The sequence below is a fragment of the Oryzias latipes genome, chromosome 1 (assembly GCF_002234675.1).
Source record: "Oryzias latipes chromosome 1, ASM223467v1".
Taxonomy (NCBI): domain Eukaryota; kingdom Metazoa; phylum Chordata; class Actinopteri; order Beloniformes; family Adrianichthyidae; genus Oryzias; species Oryzias latipes.
The window spans coordinates 20,452,067-20,470,751 of NC_019859.2; the positions used below are offsets into that span (position 1 = coordinate 20,452,067).

The 18,685-nt window shown below is 38.6% G+C and overlaps 1 protein-coding gene across 1 annotated transcript in view; it reads left to right on the plus strand.

The window, feature by feature from the left end:
• The window catches only part of mtnr1a (melatonin receptor 1A), a 78,151-nt gene extending 61,789 nt beyond the window's left edge, over positions 1–16,362 (plus strand). The window contains exon 2 of the mRNA XM_004065955.4: positions 14,338–16,362. Within this exon, the coding sequence (XP_004066003.1) occupies positions 14,338–15,206 (869 nt within the window). The 3' untranslated portion in view covers positions 15,207–16,362. The remainder of the gene's footprint in view (positions 1–14,337) is intronic.
• The last annotated feature ends 2,323 nt before the right edge of the window (positions 16,363–18,685 follow it).

Here is an 18,685-nt window from a genome sequence, read left to right on the forward strand (position 1 = left end):
TCAAGCCACAAGCTCCCTGCTCTGCTTCAGTGTAGATGACTAGATCCATGTACGCCTTCGTTTTCCTCGAGGTTTTGACAAATATCGCCCCCAAATAGACTTCTGTTGTGAATTCTTGACATTTAGTTAACTTAGGTCTAAAGCAAACCAAGCCAAATTTTTCAACATTTTCCTGCTCATTTGAACTAAGCCTACCAAACCACTCTTTCTTTTGGAGCACATTCACTCTTGGCATTCCTTACCCAATCAAACCAAGTTTCCTGAACTATTCCTCCATATAGTTGGGATTCCTTCCTTACAAACTGCAAACCTTGGCTAAACATTACTGAGGACTCTGGTAAATTGTTATTTCCTTCATGTTTAAGTCTCCCATGTTGCTGAAGATAAGCTAAAATAGCGCAATTTTTATAAAAAAAAGACTTTAGACTTTAAATCAGTTTAATTTTCAATTACTTTTGACAGCTCTGAGGAAGGATCAAGTCCCCCTCTTTCCCCGAGATTATCCTCCATCACCGTGAAAAAAAATGCAACCTAAAATAAAATGACCTGTGTTAGTTCTCAGCTATTGGGGCTGTGTCAAAATTCATTGCAAGGTGCAGAAAGCAAAAATGCTTCACTTGTTTCCTAAATCCTTACAGGAATTGCTTGAAAGTGGGGGATTGCAGAAATGGAAAGGGACACAGCACCAGGCCGTATCTCTCCCCAAGCTAAATGAAAGCTCAGAGTGATGTGTCACTAACAGGACTAGTCAAAGTGACAGAGACTGGGAGTGAGAGAGAGTCCAACAGCCAAAAGAGCCAGCTGCCCATAGGAATTTCACCTTGTCAAGGTCAGCCCTGTTAATGCTGTGTGAGGGTTTAAAACCCTTTAACAGCATTGTTACACTTTTTGAAGGCTTGCATGACATTCCTGCTGTTTGTAAAATTTAAGATTTTCGCTTTTTTTCCCCCCACACTGCACTCTGATTCCTGCACACACGCACAAATCCTTTTTTAAGGATCATGTTTTGGCAGAATATTTTTACCTATTCCCTCATAATAAACTAGCAGAAGCTGTTGAACACTGTGGAGCAATTTATTTGCTAAGGAGGCACTGACAAAAAACACATTATTATGACTGCTGAAAATAGATGGATAGAAAGAACAAGAGTAAAGAGTTGAATGTTTAGGGTAACATTTGCTACACCTGAAGCTATATGTGTTAATGCCAGCAAATAATGCCAATCCTTGCATTGACAACATTTCTAAAAGCTTCACAGATTTTTTATGTGTGTGTATGTAAATGGCTCAACAGCACAACTGGAGTGGCTGTCTGACAATTTGGAGCCTGAGACTGTACATCTAGCAATGCCAACATTTTTTGGAGGAATCGGTATGAACAGGCGCCTGCTCTGGCAGACCTGCAGGCTGTAAAGAAGAAGCTCAGGATCAAAGACAGATGTTCTTTTGTTGATAACACCAGTCACATTTTGGTGTCCTGCTCAGTGATATATGCTCAACAGATCAACAGCAACAGATCAAACTCATCTGCTGTCATTCACAGCATTTCCCTGAACCTCATCCTGTCACATGTCTGTGAATAAAAGTTTCCAGAATCCTTGCTAAATCCCATATGATCAATGTTAGCCATTTTTATACTTAAATTAAAACTCCTTTTCTCCCTGTAGTATTTCAAACAAAAAGTGCAGGCACGTGCACACGTAGAGCCCTAGGGGCGGCTTTAGCACCTGCCCTATTAAAAACTGCCCTAGTGTCCTCTGGCTTTTTCTTTTGTTTGTATGAAAATTGAGAAATTCCTGTTAGTGATACAAGAAAAAAAAAAGTTGCTTTAAAAATCCCCATAATATTCTTCTATCATGCCTATTTTCTATCATGATCTGCTGCTTCTGTCTCAGTGGCTGAAACCGTTGAATCATGGTCTCATTTGAAACATTTGTAGTGTCATTTCTTACTTTTATTATTATTATTTATTTTTATGGTATCTTTATTTATTTTTAAGTATTATTATTTTAAGTATTATTAACATTTTCTTTTTTATTCAATCTCCTGGCAAAGAAAAAAAATGTTGCTACCTCAATTGCCTTCTCTGTTACTGCAACACTTGTGCTATCCTAGGCACTTTAACGTTGGGAGTTGGGTCATCTAGACCCACTAGACAGTGCGCTGAACCTTTTTTCTTCAATGATTTGAAGTGAAGTGTGATCTTCACGGGTGTCCATGGATTACATGAAATCTTTCCACCTTTATCCACCTTTGTCATGGTAGGGAGAACACGTCAATGTAGGGGTGGGGTCATCTAAGATAGCACAAGGGATAAACAAATTTGCACTTGTATTAAGTGTCACTACATGAAATCCTGTATGTGCACTATTTGTCAATATAAAAAAAACCTTCCTCTCTACAGGCGTTAAACTAAATTTATCTGTTAGAATTGGCTTCTTTAAATTCTGTATGATCCTGTTTCGCAATTTCTTGTATTAAAATCTTCCCAATTACAACAAAAGCCTGTGTTTAAAGGATCAGATGGGTGCAACTGTCAGGAACTGAAGACGTAGAACCCAAAATGCAGGACATTGGGCTTGGTGGCAGAAACATGGGCATTTAATGAATAAACTGAGACAGGGCAAAAACCACAGAGAAAAAAAAGGAGATAAAACAGATGACCTAACTACGGAGCCCGTGTCCTGACATTAAAAAATTAAAATATATCTCGTTCACCCAGATTAATATCTTGTTTCCACAAATTAATATCTTGTTTACACGAAATACTATTCCATTCCCACAAGATACTATTTTGTTCCCTCGAAATGATTAACTAGCTGATATTGTAGTTTAGGGTCGAACAGGAATAAAAATATTCAGGACTTGTCTTTTATTAACATACTCTTTAGCAGTGGCTTTACATTCGAAGGCTAGTAGGCTACATGCTAACTAGCCGATCATTTCTCCTGTTATTCACGTCATAGATTTACAGCAGATACCTTCACATTTCTCTCTGTCTCATTATATTGCATTGAAGACACGGAAGATGTTTAGAGATCAGATTTATTTCTTTTAAAAAGCACAAAAGCATCGATCGGTAATCACGTTCATTCACATCCTGGTACCCTCTCCGTCCATCTTGCTGCAAAAGCCGCTTTCTGCCGCTACTTCCATGTCTCCGTGAGCATTCGATAGGGGTAAAAATAAAAGCAAGAATGATTGATCTATTATTGTCTCGATGAAAATCAGAAAAATATCATAAGATTAGGCTGGCTTAAAACTGCATCATCATAATCAAAAGACCACTAGTGTCAAGGTGCAGGGGTGGCTCGAGAGCCGGTAGGACCCAGACGCAGAGGCGGGAGGCAAACGGGTTCAGGGCTAGAGGGTTTAATTATAACAAAAAGCGCTGCAGAGCAGGATGACAAAACAAAAACTCACTGTGGCGGGGCATGAAACATGGCATGAACGGACGAAGACACATGAAGACGTTAAACACACGACCAGAAGTTAATGGACCAGCACAGGAGGAAGGCAGAGACAGAACTTATAAACAGACAGGGCAGACAAGACACAGGTGAAGACAATCAGGGCAGATGGGGACCAAAGGAAGTAAAACTCAAGAAACAAGACAAGACAGGAAACCTTTCAAAATAAAACAGGAAACAGAACTTAACCATGACAGAACAAGACAGAAAGCAAAAACCAATACAAAAGAAACTCAAACCATGACAACTGGGAACACTTTTACAATAGATAAAAAGATGATCGGAGTGAGACTTTAAGGAAAGGACAACATTTAGGAATTAGTTTTGGTGGGTTTTCTTAACACATAAGAGCCCAGACCCATTTTTTGTTAAAATTAAAATTATGTGTGTTTTACTACAAAACAAGTGGAGCAGAGAGAATCCATTTCTGATATTTTTCTGTTACACTGATGTCACCATGGGTTCTTATGGGATAAGCTGCAACCAAATGACATACGATCTTTGTCTAATATCTAAAGCAGACGGTGTGTTCCCTTCGCGAGCCTGGAGTAGTTTAATTTTTTTTTTTTTTAAATGTTGTTTTAGTTAATTCCACCCATTTACGTGTTTTCGTATTACATTTAGGTGACAGAATGAAGCTTGAATTATTTTCTTGATCATTTCAATTATCAATATCAATTCATCAACGGATAAAACCTACAATAATTTGTGGGCAACAATTGAGATTTATTTGAAAGCGTGATTAAAATCAGTGGGCACACAGCCGCCTTTTCTGCCTCTCACAAAATGAAACAGTTTTATCTGGCTCCATAAATTTTCGATCTCAGTGAAATATAAGACAGAATATTTCCATGTGCTGTGCATTTTACGCTTCATACAGTAATGCACTTACAGACGGATAAAGCAAATAAGAAACACGATTCCACAGGCATCCTTGGAAGACACATTTGTCCACCCCTTGGGTCATTGAATAGGGATAGAACTAAAAGGGCTGAATGACACACATCGGATTTACAGATTCTTAGCTGTAACATGATATCATTACAACAGCAGGTGCACCCAATTCTTCACAGTATGCTGCTCAATGAGAAATAGCAATGGACCAAATGAATGCTTACTTGCTATACTTGGTGTTGAATTTGTGAAAAGTTCTCTTGGACAGCTGCTCTATGGTTTGCTTCTAATGGTCAGGTGGGATTGTGTGTCATTTGAGAGAGGGAGTGCCAAATCAATACAAAATTGCCACCATTTTTTAAAAACCCACCCCAATCTTTTAATTGTAAAAGTGTTCCCAGTGGTCTTTTCAACTATGATTACGCCCTTTTTAGCTGAAATCTAAAAATGTGTGTTGTTTTCAAGGACTTAGTTCCTTAAGAGCAGCAGGAGTTATTTAGAAATGCGCCTCTGTTTATTAGGTGGAACCTCTCTTTTTCCAATTGTTTTTTTTCTGCTCCTTATTCACAGCAATTTGAATAAATAAATACTCTGAAATGCAATTTTAAGGTAAATATTTTTTATATAGCTCTTCTATCATCAGAGAAATACCCCGAAAACATGTTAAAAACAACAAAAGACCATTTTTATTGGACTGGGTCTTTAAAGCTAGTGTAAAGATGGATTCACATCCTCCATGATGCTGTAAAGTCCACTTAAAAAAAGTAGAAATCTTGTTTGTTGTAGTGCCTTTGTACATGATCCTACACATTCCACTGACATTTAACTGACAGCTGTGAAAGTGGTGCATGACTGAATGCTGCAATTTTCCAATTTGTCACAACAGGCCACTATGAGTAGAGTATTTGCTTGTTAATCTTATTTTCAAATAAACAGGACGTGTTTTTGAAGATGGGTGCAGTGTTTTTCACGGCCAGCGTGCAGGATTACCACCGGACAGCCTGAGAGATAAATCTGTGTGTTCTTGATTGCTACACAGTCTGTAGATCATGTTTGCCAAGCATGCACATTGTGGAGGCCTTGTTGACAATTATAAACATGCATTATTTAGCAGCAGGGACCTCCTTCCTTTTCATTATTCACCAACATCAAAGGGTGACAGCTGAAGTTCACACTCTGGAAATCATCAGGGGGATTTATTTAGGCTTTATGGTTTGACACGAGCACTCAGCATCACCAACACACAAACGAAAAAACAAATAACAAATTCGGAGGCCGTTCCTCTCAGCTTTCAGTATTGAGTCTGTTTCCTGTGCCTCTTGCAAAATTGTAGCAATGGAAACAGACAGATGTCCCTAATGGATTGAGTCTGTATTTATGAATGCTTTTACACGCATTGGGCTGATGCCATCTGGGCCCGCTGCTATTGTCCACTTTACTGTCGTCTTTGTAGAAAGCTTCTTCATCTAATTGCAGGAGAAAAATAGTCATAAGGGAAAAGGGCAAGATGTATTCATTGTTTCGGGGCAGATGCTTTAACCAAGTTGAACATTGAACATCTAGCATTGTTGCAAGCAACTTTGGTGTCCAGGGAGTTCACGAGGTCTGTGTGGCCAAAGAGTGAGCTTTCTCCTGAGCTCAACCTAATAGGTTCTGGGTTTTTATTTTTGTGCTCTTATTTGAGGCATTGGCCACTTATTTCACCTCTTTTACTTAAAGTTTGACACCTTTTTCATCCTAAAAAAGCACTTTTCTTTTTTGCCTTGCTGAAGTTTGCACTCTGGCTTTTTCTTTAAAATCTTTATCCTATCTCTTAGCTTCTGTTTAAGCAGTCCTCACTAATCCCCTATCTCTGTCCCTGAAGGCCCCTCTTCCTTTTTCTGATGCTCTTCTTACTATCAATGAAGTCCCTCACTGTCCTTGTGGGCATGGTGTTCTCCACACACAAGTGTGTGCAGCTTGTCACACCAGTAATTTTTCTTTCCCTGTGCATCATTATTCGCAGCTTTTAGGCGCTCTAGAATTTCCCCTCGCTCCGTGTGGCCCACCTTCCTGCAGCGCCTTTGGTCACAGTTTCCCGCTTGGTGATGCTTGTTAGTTTGCGGCTGCAGATATTCATCAGATTTACCACGAAAGCAGCTGTTTACAAGAGGTTTCTTTATGTATGCTGATGCAACCTGGTGCAATTAATCAAACGTTTTATTTTTCAGTAGGTGCGATGGATCTGTAACACTAAAGCATGAACAGAATACACTTTCAGGATCCTTTCTGGGATCAATGCTTTCGTCAAGCTTTTAGCTTGACAAAAAAAGTTTCATCAACACTGACAACAGCCAATGTTGATTTATATCTGTTATATAAAACTCCAGTTTCTTTGTTTAGGCTCCACTCTTTTACAATAACTTTTTCAAAGGTAGTGTAAATATTTCTCCTTAACTATGGCTACTTCATCTAATGTTTCAGCCTGCCTCTGCACTTAAAATAGTGGCAGAGGGTCACTAAACTAAGTTATTATGTTTCCCAGAGAAATACATACCAGCCTTAGACTATGTCCTTGTTGGTTCTTTAGGCTCATCCATTTGTTTTGCAATGACCTTATATTTAGCAGAACAATTTAGAAAAGAAATAATTCAAATCTCCTCTTTTCCTTTTTCTTAATTTTTTTCCCTCTCTAGCAAATTAGAACAGGTGCGATGGCAGAGCTTTACAAAATAAAAACCTATTAAAACTTGCAATATAGTACAAACAATGTGAACAGTTATATTTTATTGCAATATGTCCACCAAAAGTAGCATAAAAATGTTTGTGAGGCAGTTATACATGAGTTCAATTCACAGCTCTGGATCTGATCATTATTACCAATACTAATTAGGAAGAATTTCATAGCTATTACCATCTTATGAAGCTAAGTTTACTCTCTTGCTGAAGTGAACTAACATTAATTTAAAAATGTTTAAATGTAGTTTGTAGGCCTGCATAAACCTGAAATTCAGAGAAGACTAAAATGTATCTGAAACTACATTCAAGTTGTTTGTCGAACAGCTTTTTACTCTTCATACTCTGTACTCACACTATAACAAAATGCAACTGGCACAAGAAAGCTAACTACCTACGTAGCTAATGTATCATTAGTGAGAAGGACTTTAAAACAAAAAGTGGGACATCCCCGTTTTCACAAAGTCATTGTTGGAATTAAAGGAAGTCTGCAAACAAGAGGCTCAAAGTGCTTTTGAAATTATATCTGTGTGTATATAGTGCTTCATAAACAAAACTGCCTCGCCTTGTCAAATAGTGTCACGTTGACTTAAGATTATATTACTGCATTACTCCACATTTTTTATACAAATACACACTAACTGGCCACTTTATTGGTCACACCTGTCAATTTCTTGTTTATGCATATTTCTAATCAGCCAATCACAAAGCAGCAACTCAATACATTTAGGCATTTAGACATGGTCAAGATTACATGCAGCAGTTTAAACAGAGCATCAGAACGGTGAAGAACGGTTATTTAAGTGACTTTGAATATAGCATGGTTGTTGGTACCAGATGAGCTGGTCTGAGTATTTCAGAAACTGCTGCTCTGTTGGGATTTTCACCTACAACCATCTCTAGGGTTTACAGAGAATGGGATGGGAAGACAGCAGTTAGTTAAATAACCAGATACAACCAAGGTGTAACTAACTACCTAGTTAATGTATCAATATAAGGAATCACTAAAAAGTGGGGCAATCATGTTTTCACAAAGTCATTGTTGGAATTAAAAGAAGTCTGCAAACAAGAGGCTCAAAGTGCCTTCCAAATAAAACCTAAAAAGGGCTTCATAAACTAAACTGCCTCGACTTGTCAAATAGTGTCATGTTGACTTAAGAATATGTCATAGGGAGAAACATTACCACACATATGTCATATACCAGTGGTCCCCAACCCCCGGACTGCTGACCGGTACCGGTCCATGGGTCAGTTGGTACCGGGTCGCACAGAAAGAACTTACATAACTTCCGTTTTATTTATTTTGGAATCTGAAAGATGTTTTATTTTGAAAAATTCCCAGATTCTCTGTTACATCCGTCTAAGTCACACAGGCCAAAGCGCTCTTCTCAGTCACGTGAATGGTTACCGCTAAAATAAAACCCAGGAACTAGCTAAATGAGCAAAAAAACAAACTTCTTTGGAAAGTTTCGTTACCAAGCTAAAATGCCCAACCAGGAGACAGAAGAGGAGCCTTCGACTCCCAAAAAAATGAAAACTAGATTTAATAAAATAATTTGTTTTTGCACCATGAGTATGGGAAGGGGAGGGGGTGATGACACCTGTGCAATGTACAATGACATTTTGGTTAAAATAAAAGCTCAGAGTTCATCTTGTCATGTCTCTGTTCCTCCTTCATCGTAGCGTTGCTACAGTAATTGTCCGCCACATCTAAAAGACCGGTCTGTGAAAAATTTGTCTGATGTCATACTGGTTCGCGGCGATAAAAAGGGTTGGGACTGTTGTATATACTATGGATGTCACAATTCTCAATTTAAAACTGAACCTTATGTTACACCATTGAACCAAATCATAAGGAAAGTGTATCGTTGCATCCCTACTGCATACCATTAGGTCTTAAGTGTCAAACACATATACTATGCTAAATTTAAGGATTTGTTTTTTACTGTTTTATTACATTACACCACGCTTAGTATAAGCCACTTGCAAGTTTTTCTTAATTGTTACTTGCTTGTTAGCAAATAAAAGCAATATTTTTTTGTAGTTGTTTTGTAATACACAAGTTGTAAATCAAACCAAAACAAAGCCGGAACCTAAAAATCTACATTTGAAAGGAATCAGGAAGAAAGTATTTCATTGCATCCCTAATTGTGTTTGGCAGCGGAGCGACCACCAGAGTGTGACTGTGTGTGTGAATGTGTGTGTGACTGGGTGAATGGGTCTGTGACTGTAAAGCGCTTTGTCCTTGTAGGAAGAAAGGCGCTATATAAGGATACGCCATTTACCATTTACCATTTACCAATTTACACACACAGAATAGGAATTTGGAGAGAAGGAATTCAAGTTGTTAAGAATGTTGAACCAAAGCATTACACAAGCATTTTGACAGAAATTGCTGATATATAACCATATCTAAAGCCAAGTCATCTACGGCTCCTTTAACTAATCTGGAATTTATCTGAATTAATTGGGCTTATGAAAGTCAAGTTTCTTCTTCAAAACAATAAGGTCCCACATACAAATTATTGCTGGGTGGCTGTGAGTCACTCCTGGACAAAGAAGCGTCACTGCTGCTCCACATTGAGAGAAGCCAGTTGAGGTGACTCAGGCACCTCTTTCAGATGCTTCCTGGATGCCTCCCTGGGGGGGTTATTCCGGACATCTCTCACCAGTGGAATCCCCAGAGAAGACCCAGGAGGTACTGTTTTTCAGATATACCTGAAAGTGCCCTACGGCCCCCCTGCAGAACTTAAAGAAACTTGTATGGAGAGCGAGGTCTAGATCTATATTTGGACTGTTGCCCCTGCGATCCGGAGTTGATTTTTTCTTTTGGCAAACAACTCTCTTAAAATGGGGATTCATTAATTTTTTTCTGATAGAACTTGTATTTTTCCTAAGGTCAAGATCCAGCCTAGCAAGAAAAATGTCCTTTAATTAACAATACTCTAAAACACATTAACAAATCTTTCTAAAAGCATTGATGACATTTACAGTATGTTTGAAGCTTTTGGTTCAAACTTGCGTTCATTCTGGATAGTTGATTCCAAAATTAAAGATTAAAAGAATCTTCCATCTTTTGTTTGATCTCCACAAGTATATCACATAGGCAGCTGCTCTGTCAACAGTAAGAAGTTATTTCGTGACAGATGGGTTATTTACCATGCAAATAGAGCACAGAAAGACAACTGCAAACATTCAAAACGAAATTAACTGCAACAACTGCTTGATTGTTAAGGTTGTTCCACATATTATAGGTCAGATCAGGTCTTTCCAACCACCAGTGAGCCTTTAAGCTATTTTTGTTAATGTTCACTTATAAACCAAAGTCATTCTGGGGTTCTTTTTAGCATAATCACAAATAATTTATTAATCCATCTTCAAAATTTCGCTTTACTCTCGTTTGGGGTCACGGTGGTGCTGGAGATCACTCAGCTATTTAAAGGCGATGGCAGAGTACACCCTGGATGGTTTGCCAATCCATCACAAAGCCACGCAGAGACAAACAACCACACACACTCACATCTTAAACCTTAATAATTGCCCTTAGGGGTAGATAGGGGCTGTCTGCGAGGGAAAAATGGGCAAATCTGTATGGGACACGCAGGCGGCTCACAGGAAATATAACAGTTGTGGATTGCTCGCTGAGTCTTTATGAGGGAAAATGGTCATGTACATTTTTTCTATAGGGATGCTGCATGGGACAGGTCTAAACAACACGTATGGGATCTAAACAACACATACGGGGGAAGTAGGTGAGACTCAGATGTGTCGTATGGATTTTTCCTTCTTTTCAACCCTCCCAAAACCTGTGCACTCCACAGGGAGCCCGTTAGTGCTTTACAAGTGAAAGGTGCATGTCCCTTGAGCGTACCTTGCGTGCAGCCTTGCTGTTAAAAGTGAGGAAATTACACAAGCAGCGTCCAGATTTTCTCGATGTCCTATGGGTATCTTACGGGCACCTATGTATCATGTGCACACCCTGTGTGTGCAGCATTGCCCATGGTCAGTAAGGAGGCAGTGCATGCACCTTTCCAACCTCTGGAATGCTAGGTAAAGGGTACTATACGACAGCATCTATTACATAATTGCATGTAGCTTCCATTATCCTTAAATACCTCACAATACATTTACCACACAAATGACAGTGGCACATTTAACTCGTACAGATGCATGTGGACACCAATTAGCCTATGAAGCCTGTTTTTGGACTGTGGAAGGAAGCCGTAGTACCTAAAGAAAACCCACACATGTGAAGTGAGAGGGCTAAGCAATCCACCACCATCCAGCTCCTATAATCACACAAAAATATCTAAAGGAAGTACTTCTGACTAACCCCTGAAATAAAATAAAATGAAAGAAAGCTACATCTCTAACAGCAAATGAACAGTCAAACTTCTGGAAGATACTTTTCATTTGTTCTTCAGCCATCTTTATGCTGTGTTAGCTATGAGCTTGCAGCAGGTTGTGTATTGGAGACATAGGCTAATCTATGTTTAAATATTTACAGCCATTTGGTAAAAGATTAATCAAGTGACATAAAAAAGACATGGACTGTCATTCCTGCAGAACTAGTGCACATCCACAATCTATATTACACATAAAAAAGTCTAATGCACATAGTATGAACTTTATAAACACATACAAAAATTATTAAATTAAAGCTGTTTTTGAGTAGTTCTATTTTAACCTTTAAATGTAATGAAAACATCTGAGCACGTAGACTAAAAGATGAACCTACTAAGGCTTTACTTTTTTGCAGAAAGCCAGAGAAAACAGGTGTTATGGCGAGGCTCGTGCCGCCCTTTGTGGGAGCTCGCACAAGTTCTGAAAGCCCTGGTTTAGGTTGTTGGGTTCATATTTTGTCTTGAAAAAGATCTGAAGGAGATAAATGCACACAATCTTCTTCATTCTATAGCAGCTGAGGCTTTATCATTTATGTTTAACTGGATTGTTTGGTGCTTGTGACAGTAAAAACTGTAATTTAAAGATGGCGCCATCGAAACCTATGATTGTAAAAGAAAGCGACAATTGTATACATAGAAACCAAACATTTTTGTAAAATAGATATTTTTAATAAACAAAATCATGAACTCAATTAAGATCCAGAACTGCCCTGCTGTTCCCTGATTAATAGTTGTCTAGCACCAATATGTATAAACACAACACTCTGGTGACCATGCACTCTCCTGGTGTAGACAACTCTTTGAGAGAAAAAGGTGTTATGTAAAACGACCTGCTCTTGAGGTTTACGAGTTTAAAAGATTCCAGTCATGTGTTGAATTTCAACAAAATCAGCTGATGTTCTTTCAAGGCAAATCAGTCTACTGTGACATCAGAATAGTCTACAGACTATATATATATATATATATATATATATATATATATATATATATATATATATATATATATATATATATTTATTTATTTATTTACTTTTCCTCTGAAAAAAACTGTTCAGAGAAAGTTACATCTGCTAGACTGGAGGCAGGTACCATTTGTCAAACAAGTGTTAAAGACCCACTTCTTTGAAAATTGTGTTTTGGTGTTTTTATCTTGTTCTTGTAATATTTTTCTCATGATGAAGAACACGTATAAAGAAAATTAAGATTAAAACTGCATTTCCAAGTTTTTCTTTATTCAAATCATTGTGAATCAGGAGTTTCCCTTGTGCCATCTTGGATGACCCCACCCTTACATTGACGTGTTCTGCCTACCATGACAAAGGTGGATAAAGGTGGAAACATTTTCATGTAATCCATGGACACCAGTGAAGATCACAAATCATTGAAGAAAAAAGGTTCAGCGCACTGTCTAGTGGGTCTAAATGACCCAACTCCCAACGTTAAAGTGCCTAGGATAGCACAAGGGGTATACAAAAAAGTTTGTAATGGAGGTGCTACAGTCGGCAGGCCACAAGCTTCCTGCTCCACTCCATTCTGATGTATTCACTTCCAGACAAATAGATCTATGTACGTCTGTTTTCCTTGTCCGAGCTGGCATCTGCCTCAAAACTGTAGTTCCAATATTGCTTGCCGGTTTTTTTTTTTCAGCCCCTGCAGTGAGCCCACACGGTGCTTTGTTTTATTTAAACAGTTGGATCCATCTATTCTGCACCAGTTCGGTCAGCTGCTCAGTGCTTAGCTGAGGAGATCAGCGACCCGCTTTCTGCACGGCACCGAACACTGCCCCACGAGATACCTCATTCCCCCGCCCGGACGAGCCGGACAGGAGGAGCAAGAGAGGCCCACTTAGTATAGAATGCTGGAAGGGGGAAATTTCGGCCGATTAATATACCCATCACACAACACGTGAATCGTCCACAAACTTGTGCACGGACCTTGTGTGATTGTTACGCTGTACATAAGAAACACAAATAATTGCGTAGGATTGACATGATAATTGCATTAATGAAGTAAGCTACACATAAACTGTGTAATTCTTAACTGACCAAAAAATCGTATCAGCCCAAAACTGAATTCACATAGAGACCCATCGGCTAAAACCCTCGGCTGACATCTGTGCAGATTGATGAATGACAAAAACGCAAGAAAAACGTACGGATTGTGTATATCACGCATGTATCATGAACGACTGAAATTTCATCCATGGACAATCTGTAATTTGTTCGTAGCAGCAGTGTGACACGCCCCATAGGTTGAGGTTGTGAGGGGCTGTAAGCTTGCAGGAGAGAGTAAATAGAGGGATGATAGGAAATGAGGTCAGGCTTACTCCGTGCCAACCCCCCCCCCCCAACTCAGAAGTTGATTTCTAATAAACTAATGCGCCTCTGCAGAAACTATCTCATATAAAACAACGGGGGGGGGTATTTTGGGTAAAAACAGCACAATTAAAAGACCACTAGGAACACTTTTAAAATAGATAAAAATATTATCAGAGTGGGGCTTTAACATCAATAAAAGGCATCATGCCACTGTGGTTTGCTGTTTGGTTCATTAGATAGTTCTTGTGAATCAACTCTGTAGTGAAACACAAATGGGTTCACTTACAATAGAACAAAGGCTAAAACTCCAATGCATACCAGGGTTTACCTGATCTGTGAGTCTAGTCGAACCTTCTACCCGTACGTCATAAGTGTGTGTAACTTACATTATCCTTACACATTCCTTACTGTCCAAATATGTAGACCATCTAAGGAAGCAAGCTCTGATCAAAGCGAGTTTGCAAGCAGTTTTACATACCAATGTTTCCTGTGTAACTAACTCATGACTTCTCTTGTGGCTGTTTTGTTTTATTCTCAGGAAACATCTTTGTGGTGAGCCTTGCAGTGGCAGACCTTGTGGTGGCTATCTATCCATACCCCCTGGTCCTCACTTCCATTTTCAACAATGGCTGGAACCTGGGATCTGTCCATTGTCAAATCAGCGGCTTCCTCATGGGTGTCAGCGTCATCGGCTCCATCTTCAACATCACCGCCATCGCCATCAACAGATACTGCTATATATGTCACAGCCTCAAATACGACAAGCTGTACAGCGACAAAAACTCAGTGTGCTATGTGATTTTAATATGGGCGTTGACTGTGGTGGCCATCGTACCCAACCTGTTTGTGGGTTCACTCAAGTATGACCCCCGAGTTTATTCCTGCACCTTCGAACAGTCGGCCAGCTCAGCGTATACAATCGCAGTGGTGTTTTTTCATTTTATTTTACCCATCATGATTGTCACCTACTGCTATTTGCGCATTTGGATATTGGTGATCCAGGTTAGAAGAAGGGTCAAACCAGACAACCGACCAAAGCTAACACCGCACGATGTTAGAAACTTTGTCACCATGTTTGTTGTCTTTGTGCTCTTTGCTGTCTGCTGGGCACCCCTCAACTTCATCGGACTGGCTGTAGCAATCAAACCGGAGGTGGTGGTTCCCTTAATCCCGGAGTGGTTATTTGTGGCCAGCTACTTCATGGCCTACTTCAACAGCTGCCTTAACGCCATTGTGTACGGTGTGCTGAACCAGAACTTCCGGCGGGAGTACAAACGCATCGTAGTGTCTGTGTGTACGGCTCGCATCTTCTTCCAGGACAGCTCCAACGATGCAGGGGAGAGGCTCAAAAGTAAACCCTCACCGCTCATGACCAACAATAACCAGGTCAAAGTGGAGTCCGTCTGAAGCAGAAGACAGACAGATACGCCGTGTTTTCATTTATTTTTTCTAAGAAGCTGAGTGACAAACAAACCAAATAGCTACACAAAGCAGCTTGTTCTGTGAGCTGTCCAGACTGTCATATCGTACGGTGCTATTTTACCTCTGAGAACAATCACAGTAAGAAAAAGAGAGGATAGGAATCTCTATTCAAGCACTTTGACTCTGCAGTACATGTAGTACAGTGAAAATATGATGTCTGTTTTGTTTTTATGTTTACAGTGATGAGATAAATGTATCACACATAATACACTTTAAATATTTATTTTGTATCAGATGTCATGTAGATATGTAGTAAAAATATTTCTGGTTCTGGGTAAGTAAAGAAAAGTTTTGAGAGGCCAATAGCACATTTATATAAAAGATTTGTTGAAAATGTTACTTTATATATGATCTCATTTAATGACTTCAAAAAGTGTAGGCAAAGCTGCTTATCCTACAGCAGTGTCCATATACAGTAGGTGAAATATTGCATTTATTAAGACAGCTATATACTGTATGCATGAATATCAGGAGTTATCCATATTCAAAATAAAAATCTCATATTGATGATTATTGATAAATCTGATCAGAGTCTATTTTCCGTCTGTGCCTTTCTTTTTTACCTTGTTTTGACTTTTGGGGTGTTTTTCTTTTAAGTTGTTAAATATAACCCGGTAAAATAAGATACTTACTTTTTGGTGGTGGATTAAATAAACCTTTCACAAAAATGCAATTCTTTCCATTGATTGAATAGAGATTTAACACGTTAGGCCAAAGGTTGAGGAAATATTTGATTCAGTCTCTGTTTTTAACCCCTTTACACCGAAGCTTTAGGTCAAGTGTTTACATTATTTCAACTACTAACACTTACACAATTAACATATTTCCCCTGAATTCTGAAGTGGAGAAAAGCAGCCATGTGTTGATATGCAATCAATGTATATCAGATCATTCTGTTCCGGACAAAAGCGAATACGAGAAGTTCCGGTATGTCAAAGATCGCTGGTTATTTAGGTGTCATTTTGGTTGGTAAAGGGTTATCTGACATAGAACCAAGTTACAAAAAATAAATTCTGTTTCTTCAAAGATCTTTAAAAGGCGTATCGTATTGTACATCAGAAGCAAAAAAAAAAAAAAAAAAGTTGTGTAAAGCCATGTATTGAAGAACTGAAACTGAGGGAAATGGAATTTGTACAGTTACCTGATATAACTGATTTACTTAGATATGCATAGGAAAGAGATATGCAGTAGTTTATGGGTACATTTTATTCCATCCATCCATCCATTTTTTTAAAACAGGCTGTATCCCTTTGGGGTTACAAGGTTGCTTAACCTGTCTTGGTTACTATTGGGTGAAGGCAGGATGCACCCTGGACAGGACGGTGCATATTAATTTTATTCTAAAAGAAACAACAATGGTTATTCAACTTTATAAATAAATACATTTTATGCCATTTTGAACGACCTTTATTTTTTGTTTAAATGTGTTCATATTTAAATTTCCTACCTGGAATAAATAAGGCTTTTGTCCATTAAACATCACTAGCAACAAAAAAGAAATTAACCCAAAAAAGCAAATTGACTGACACACATTTTCACAGCTATTTGTGAAAATGGCTGATAGTGTGTCTTCATCGCACACTGCACTTGACTTACAGTATACAGCAATAAATAAGACTAATTTTAGTCAATAAATGTAATTATAGACAGGGCAAGTACCACAGGAAAAAAGAAAAACATTATTCTTTTTTCTCATTACTGCAGTTGCTGATTGACAAATATGACAGTACTTGGAAGAGAGACAAAGAAAGATGAATTGGCCAGACATCCTGAATCTGTGTGACCAGACCTCAACGTTGAAAATATAATTTTTATAAGACTTGGTATTTATAAAATAAATTAATAGTTCGGCCTTTTAACTGTTTAAAGCCCAAACATTTTATGCTTGAACTTTGTCATTATGATCTGGTGATAACTTTTGGTTACCTCATACCTGCAAATGTCTTTATTCTAAATGAAAAATTACGAAAAAAGAAAAGCTTTGATGGTATTTTGCTTTTCTGCTATTGTTTTATATTGTGAGTGTGAGGTTAGCTGCAAATTAATACATTAACTCAAATAACCTAATTTATGGCATATAGAGTGATTCTGCTTTCAATTTTTTGGGCTCACCTCAATAAAAAGACTCTCCTAACAATTAGTTATGAAGTTTAATGCCAGTTCCTTACTCAATTGAAATTGTACACAGAGTTAAAGCCACTGCATACTCTCTAGGTTTGTTCTCAGCACATTTTAGAATTTGTATAGGGTTTATTTTAAGCAATTGTATTTTCTCTGTTTTTACAGTCAAGTGTTTGCTGCATGGAGGCTTGTCGCTACATCATGTGTGTCACATGGTGTGTGTGAGGGGAACCCTGCTAATGCGACAGAAACAACAAACATATAAAGCAACGATGAGGAGAATGGCTCAACGAAACACTGGAAATCTACTCGACTTACATAACAGCTCCTGACCATCATCCTCTAAGCAAAAGTTAAAAGGGAAAGCTCCCAATAAAATCCCCACCCCCACCCCCACCCCACCCTCTGTCAGTTTAATCCTGAGAGCTCTGTTTGCTTAGAAAAAGTGAATGGCATGATGATGAGGGAATCTACAAATCCCACGGATTTACTCTGCCCTCCGAGTTTTGAAGTCATTTTGCCCCAGCGATTTTTATAGCCCATGGTGAACGGTAGAAATAACAGGCATGTCAGGTGTTACGTGACCTGTCAGACATTCAAAAAAATAAGATAAAATAATGGCAGGTAAATGTGGAATGCCTCTTTCATGTGCTAAAGTCACTGTCTTAAGCAGAAGATATGGAAAACAGAGTGTTTAATGCCAAGGGTAACACTATTAAAATTTGAAACAATGCACAAGAGTTTGGGCAGAAAAAAAGAGCATACTTTGTTACAAATCCAGCAGGATAAAGACTGTAAATGTTTTCAACGTAAATGTGATGAAATAGAAATCACGTCCTTTCATGGAAGTCATCATCTTAGCTGAAGGTTTTCATTATGACGTGTCAGAGATTGTAAATGAGAGGTAGACCTTATGAGCTGCTGTTTGAAGGCATGTGGCCTTCTGCCGCTGACATGCTGGTTTGTCTGAAGCCTAAATTGAACAATATGGATCAGATGTTGGACTTCAGGTGAGACTCTTCAAGACAAAAAAACAGTTTTGTTGGGGACAAAATTTCATTAAAAATAAAGAGAAAGACTTTTTAGCGAATGCTTCTGCGTAATTCCACCATACTAACACGCAAAGTTGTTCAATTTTTGAAGGAAGTGTCTTCTGTTGTACTGATCAGTGATTTGAACTTATAAAGTCCCACTCCAATGCCAACCCAACGCAACAGAGACGCACCACAGGCTGATCAGTGGAAATCAGCTGTAACCCTTGTGCTATAGGCACTTTACCATTC